The sequence below is a fragment of the Heteronotia binoei genome, chromosome 15, assembly GCF_032191835.1.
Source record: "Heteronotia binoei isolate CCM8104 ecotype False Entrance Well chromosome 15, APGP_CSIRO_Hbin_v1, whole genome shotgun sequence".
Lineage (NCBI taxonomy): Eukaryota > Metazoa > Chordata > Lepidosauria > Squamata > Gekkonidae > Heteronotia > Heteronotia binoei.
The window spans coordinates 11445099-11452202 of record NC_083237.1 but is presented as its reverse complement, the minus strand read 5'-3'; the positions used below and the strand labels follow the sequence as shown (position 1 = coordinate 11452202).

Here is a 7104-nt window from a genome sequence, read left to right as displayed (position 1 = left end):
GAGTGGCTATCAGTTGAGTCTTCTGGCAAATGGACCTCCCAAAAATGCAGAGGCATGGATGTCACCTAGTCCCACTGCAGGTGCAAAGCCTTTCCTTCACTCAGTCTTTTGCCTGAAGGGCTCTCTTTGCTTTATACTTGTAGATTCACAGTCTGCTTCTAGCCTGAGAACTGCTGTTTCAAGGCTGCTGTGTTCATGTTCTCTGCTAAAGCGTGCAATTGCTCCTTAATTTCAATATTTATTTGGACTATTTATATGCAGCTTAATGAGACTTTTTTTTAAAAAAAAAGCTGGTAAACTGCTGGCCAAGAAAGCAGCAACCCTCTCTTTTTATTTCCAGGTAGCATGTTGCAGGCCTATATACCATCTCTAGCTGGGCGGGTGGGACTCAGGGTTGCCAACTTCCAATTGGGACCTGGAGATCTCTCCGAATCTCCACTAATCTCAGACTACAACTGTGAGAGCCAGTTTGGGGTAGTGGTTAAGGGCACAGACTCTTATCTGGGAGAACTGGGTTTCTTCCCCCACTCCTCCACTTGCAGCTGTGTTGAGACTGGAACTTGGCCTCAGGGGCAATCAGGGACTTGGCTGTGCTTGAGGCTCCTTAAACAATAGCCACCTGGATTCTGGAAGGAGGCCAATCAGGGGTCATTACACCAGCCGTAAACCTATAGTTGTGTGTGATGGGTTTGGGGGTGGAGTTATTTGCATACATATAAGCAGGGCCTTTGGCCCTGCAAGCCAGTCTAGTTTTTAGCTTGCTATGCTGAATCACTGAATAAAGAGCTGAGTTCACTATCATGTGAGCATCCTCATGCTTCAAAACCAGTACATTTTAAGCTGCTGGAATGGCCTCGGGTCAGCCATAGCTTTCGTGGAGCTGCCCTCAAAAGGGCAGTTTCTATGAGAGCTCTCTTAGCCCCACTTACCTCACAGGATATCTTTTTTTGGGGGGGGAAGGTAAAGGAGATTGTAAACCACTCTGAGATTGAGTGAAGGGGAGATTATAAATCCAATATCTTCTTCTTCTGGAGAAAATGCTTGCTTTGGAGGGCACTATACTGAGATCCCTCCCCCCTCCAAAATCCTCCCCTCCCCTGGCTGCATCCCCAGAGCTCCATGAGTTTCCCAACAAAGAGTTGGCAACTAGCTTTACAGGAGGACCTAGGAGCTATCTTCTGGCCTTTATGTAAGGTTCCCATTTGCCTGCTTATGGTGGGAGACCTCCTAGCAATCACAGCCCTTTCTCACTGACGCTCAGATGATCAGCAGGGAAAACTGGAGCCAAAGTGTGCATGTGTGGAGGGGGGTGGGGATGCAATTCTCCAGGGAAGAAAAACCTTGAAAGAAAAACAATGCATTGTCTATTCACAGGAAGTTCTGACCATAGAGTTTCTGGCAGTTGCTAGAGCTACTCTTGTCGCTGCCAGGAGCTCTGGGAACCAGCCCCCCGCCTTCAGGAACTCTATGGTCAGACCTTTCTATAGGCTGCCTTAGGCTTTCTTCTTAATGCCAACCCCCACCCCACACACACAGGTGCTGTCCCTGCAACAGGTCTTGCAAACTGAAGGTTGTGGCTTAGGGTTGCCAGGTCTGTGTTGGAAAAGGTCTGGAGGCTTTGGGGTGGATCCAGGAGAAGGAGGGGCTTCGGGAGGGGAGGCACCTTAGCATGGTGCAATGCTGAAAAGTCCAGCCTTCAAAGCAGCCATTTTCTCCAGCAGAGCTGGAGATCAGTTGTGAAATCAGATCTCCAGTCCCCACCTAATGGCTGGCAACCCTATCAGGATCTACTTCCCCCCCTCCTACTGCCTTGGACTTTTTCACCAAGTACTGTCTTCTTCTGCTTCATGGTGGCTTACATCAACCTTTCTCCTAGGACAGGGTCTCATCCCCGCTACTTCAAATCTGCAGTTACCTTTGGAATTTGAGAGCACAAAATGGCTGTCACATAGCCAAACTCAAAATGGTTGCTGTAAGACAGGGGTGGCCGACGGTAGCTTTCCAGATTTTTTTTTGCCTACAACTCCCATCAGCCCCAGCCATTGGCCATGCTGGCTGGGGCTGATGAAAGTTGTAGGCAGAAAAACATCTGGAGAGCTACCGTTGGCCACCCCTGCCGTAAGAGGTGGAGCAAAAGGCAATACCTCCCCACCACACTCCATTTTGGAAAAGAACCATATGGCAACATTGCAGAACACTGAAGAGAAGGGGAAACTGAGAAAAGGAAAGCCTGGAGAAGAAATGAAACCACACACTAACCAAGAGAAATTCAGGTACCTAGCAGTCTTCCTCAGGGGTCGTTTTGTAGAAAAATAGGTGGTGGAGCTCATCCAGGGGTTGTTTTGCAGCTGCACCTGCTATTCAGTGGGCAAGGTGGGTAGGGGGAACCCTCAGAAAGGTTCAGGAGCTGCACTCCTGTGAGCTCCTGCTGAATCCGAGGCCTGGTCTTTGTCTTCCTGACCCTCCAGTAGTTGTAGTTGTGAAAAACTATTTCACTGGAATGAAGGCAGGCAGTAACAAGCCCAGCCTTCCCACCCACTTTCTGCAAAGTGAAGCAGGCACCCAAGGAAGCAATGGGGGAAATGGTGGTCGTGCACTGATCCAAAGGTTTCCTGTGTGCTAAACCACTGCTACTTCTGGGATTGGGCGAGATCATACCAGCTGGCATAAGGGGTGAAGGTGAGAGGTTTTCACTGGACCCTCCACCTCCCTCAAACAGAGTACCAAGGGTCCATTATCAACGAGATGACCCTGGAGGTCCCTTCCAATTCTATGATTCTGTGAACTCTTTTCTCTGTTTGTAATCCCTACAGCAGCTCTGCCAGCTAGGGTCTATTTGTTGTATTGCAGGGGGAGAGGCAAAAAGAACAGTAGAGCGCCTGAAGTCACCTGGTCAGTTTGCATTTGAGCAGATGATTTTATACTTCTCTTTATTCATTGAAAATAATTTGTCAGCCGTGCACTTTGGTTTAAAAAAGCCTAAGTCTGCTCTTATGATATTATCAAGAAAAAGTGTACTAGGGCGCAGTCCGACGTACCATTAGTGGTGACACAGCTCTGTCCCGCTGACGGATTAAATGTGTTCATTCAGACATCCACATCTGGCCATCGAGCATCATCCAGGGTCATCCCAGCTTGCTGTGGATCAATGCCACATTAATTTGACAGCGCAGAAAGTCCGGCCCTTTTTCAAAAAAGCGGCACAAGATCGGCTTTTTCCTGTTTGGACAGCTCATGTGCGACAGTGCCCCTTGGAATGTTTACCGCCCCTCCCACCTTTAAAAAAAAAAAAAAGCCCCAGCAGACATGCGCATTGCCAGATCATCCAGGAATCTGAGGTGACGCTTCTGCTTCTCCAATCAACACAGGATTGGAAGGGGGGAGACGTTATCCCACTATTCAGAACAGTGTGGAAGATTTCCAGATATCATTGTCACTGCCAATTTCTAGGAAAGTAATTAATGGCAGTTCCTTGGTTTGAATTGGCAACGTTAATTCTGGAAACTTTCCCCCCTTCCCTCCCCCCTGCCTCTGAAGCAATGTTTGATTTCCCACCTCCAAACAGTTGGGTGCATGTTCAATGGACCCCCCCCCCCCACCCAGAAATCACCATCTGATCACGCATGCTCCAAGAAAAGAAAGTGATAGTATTGGATGTCTGATCGCTCAACAACAGAATGAGTCGCATTCTTGGATGCTTGTCTGAATGGCCCTGCATCGAATCAATATTCAGCGGTTCAAATTTGAGCGCTACACACCCGCTTTTAATGTGACGTGTGACCTCACCCCTACTTTAAAAAAAAAATAACTAAAGCCAAGACAAGATATTAAAGCTCAAATGGAAATACATTGTCTTTATTAAAAAGAGCAGGTTTTTTTTTTAATTATACAGTATTGATACTTTGACTTTCCAAATGTCAACCAGTGACTCAAGACAGATAAAACAACATCGTACTTGATGAAAATAGTAAGGAAAATGTTAATACATTATAAATTTGAAGGCTCCAAAAAAATACAACGTATTTTGTGCCTTTTTTTCTGTTGATTTGGATTGAGAGTAGCCGGGGCAGGGCAATGGTGTGGGGGGGGGGAGGGGGGGAAGAATTCTGGCCCTGCATCCACAGCTATTTGGGGTCTAAACTCTTAACACCCAAAACAAGTTCTATCGAGTAGAAAGGAGAGAAGTCCATTTAATTCAATTCTAAGCATAGCTGCACCCTTGTAAAGCTACTGTAGTTTAGAAGGGTATTGCTTTGTTTGGGATTCACTGCAAAGTTCCATGTAAAATCAAGTTGCCTATCGTGATCATGTTGCACTTACAACATTTCTTTTCTGGTTGGTTGCAACAAATCTGTGCAGCAGGGGTTTTTATTGGTCATCGCAAAACTGTGAAATATTATTCTCATTAACCCCTTCTCTCCTACTTAATTCAAGAACACAAGCCCATCAGAAACCATTTTTGTACTACAAGCATCAGATTTGTCAGTCGACAATTCTTTCTCCTTCTTCAGCTGTGCGTAATCTTGACCATGGGTATCCCAACAACTCAAAGGACACAGTCGATAGCTCAAGATGGCACCATTCTTCTCACAGCACAAATTTCTTCTTCCGTAGACAATCTCTGAAGGCCTCCTTGACTTTCTCATTCCTCAGAGAATATATAAAAGGATTGAGTAATGGGGTCACCACAGCCGTGAGAACCGCTACTGCCTTTTGGACATCCCGAGAGCGTCCCTGGCTAGGCAAAGAGTACATGAAAATGGCACTGCCATAAAAGATGGATGCTACAGTAAGGTGGGATGCACAGGTGGAAAACGTCTTTAGCCGGCCTTGGGTGGAGTGCATGCGCAAGATGGTGGCTACGATGTAGAGGTAAGAGATGCCAGTAACAGACATTGAGCTGAGTAGCACAATTGCCGACAGGATGGCCTCCAAAGCCAGAGGTAAATGGACATCATTGCAAGAAAGCTTTACCATTGGGGCGTAGTCACAGAAGAAATGGTCGATGACATTAGAGCCACAGAAAGATAGCCGGGCCAACAAAATCACGGGAACAAAGTTGTTAAGTAAAGCACCTATCCAGCAGGCCAGGACCAACGAAATGCAGACATGCCCATTTATGATGACCAGATAGCGAAGTGGGTGGCAGATGGCAACGTAGCGGTCAAACGCCATCACAGCGATGAGGATGATCTCGCACGTCCCGAGAAAGAAGTAGAAATAACATTGGGCAGCACAACCAATGAATGAAATTGTCTTGTTCAAGGAAACAAGGTTGACCAGCATCTTGGGTGTGACTGTCAAGACAAAGAGGATCTCTAGGAGGGAGAGATTGCAGAGGAAGAAGTACATAGGTGTTTGGAGCCGCTGGGTGAGGCACACCAGCGTGATGATGGTAATGTTCCCAGCTAGTGTTAACAGGAAAACCACAAGAAGTGCCACAAAGAGGAGGACCTCCATGGGCCAAGGGAGTTGGAAACCAATTAAGAGGAACTCTGTCACCTGATTCATGCTGCTCTGATTTTTCAGTGCCATGGTGATCCTGAGGTTCTGGAATGATCATACATCTGAAAGGTATATATTTTGGACCTCGCAGTGTTCAAACAAGGCCATCATTCCCAGTTTTCAAATCTCAATGCACAATTTTTAAAAATAAAATAAATCCCCACTCCCCAATAAATGAAATCTAGTAAGGGTCAAATTATACATAGCAGAGCAGTCTGTCTAGCCTACCATCTCTTAGACACAATAGCCAAGCAGTTCCTCTGAAAAGCTGACAAAGAACGAATAGGCTGCATACCAAAGAACATTACCCTGGAAGTGAATCCCATTGAATATAATGGGACTTACTTCTAAGAAGACCGGTTTGAAATTGCTTTTCGAGAAACCAAAACCTTTCCCTGATGATGAAGAAGAAGACTACAGATTTATACCCCGCCCTTCTCCCTTAATCAGAGACTCAGAGAGGCTTACAATCTCTTATATCTTCTCCCCCCACAACAGACACCCTGTGAAGTAGGTGGGGTTGAGAGAGCTCTTACGGCAGCTGCCCTTTCAAGGATAACTCCTGCAATAGCTATGGCTAACCCAAGGCCATTCCAGCAGCTGTAAGTGGAGGAGGGGGGAATCAAACCTGGTTCTCCCAGATAAGAGTCCGCAAACTTAACCCCTACACCAAAGTAGCTCTCTACTGAGACATTCTACTCTGGTATTCAAAGGTTTACTGAAGATTTCGCCTCCATGAATCTGTCTAATCCCCCTTTAAAGTCATCTGTGCTGATGATCATCCCAATGCCCACCGGCAGTGAAATTCACGATATAATTAATTGCTCAGTAAAGGAATAGTTCCTGAGTTTATTGACATCAGCTTCACTGGTGACAGTTGAGTTCTAGCACTACAGCAGGAGGAGATAAAGTTCTGCTTATCTGTTTTCCCCTCTATAGTTCCTTTCTCCGAAAGGCACAATAGTCATTTAGTTTACCTCTACCAAAGTTAAGAGCATGTTTTTTTCCAAGGCAGTTTTGTTTCACGAGGAGGTCCCTGTACAAGTGACTGTCAAAAGAAAAACAGAGGTGCATGGTTTTTCACTATACATTGGGAGCTGTTATACACTACAAGAGCATCAGATTTGCATAAGCACTATTTAGAATGGAGCTATCGGTAACTAAATGAAGACAATTCTCATTATTTTCCTAAAGGTACAGTGTTCCTCCAGCCTCAACAGACTCAAGGCAACTATGTGAAGTTCTGCCTCATATGAGAGATGGCTTTGGCCTTGTCTTCTTCTGACGAGCCTTCTTGGTAGATCTCCCATCTGAGTTTGGATCTTACTTATCTTCTGAGCTCTGATGAGATCCGGCTTGTCTGGTCTATTAGGGCTGCTTCACCATTTTTCTATCCATCATTAAAGCCCCTCCTGTACGCTGTTGTTCTTAGCCCCAGTTGTCCACTTCACATTAAGATGGTTCTACTTCAAGAAGCAACCCCAGCCAGCAATTGATCTCTATCAGAGATCAATTGATCTCTACAGAGGGACGGTGGCTCAGTGGTAGAGCATCTGCTTGATAAGCAGAAGGTCCCAGGTTCAATCCCTGGCATCTCCA

General features: G+C 46.0%; 1 protein-coding gene and 1 non-coding gene across 2 annotated transcripts; one reads left to right on the top strand and one right to left on the bottom strand.

Moving 5' to 3' along the window:
- Positions 1–4587: 4587 nt before the first annotated feature.
- Positions 4588–5535, bottom strand: LOC132583025 (olfactory receptor 6M1-like). Its single transcript, XM_060254691.1, has one exon. The coding sequence runs from the start codon at positions 5533–5535 to the stop codon at positions 4588–4590; it is 948 nt and encodes a 315-aa protein (XP_060110674.1).
- A 1502-nt stretch (positions 5536–7037) lies between these two features.
- TRNAI-GAU (transfer RNA isoleucine (anticodon GAU)) lies at positions 7038–7104 on the top strand. Its single transcript has one exon. It is a non-coding gene; the product is annotated as a tRNA-Ile (tRNA).

Coding starts and splice junctions, on each gene's coding strand:
- LOC132583025 (XM_060254691.1), bottom strand. CDS start 5,535: ATGGCACTGAAAAATCAGAGCAGCATGAATCAGGTGACAGAGTTCCTC.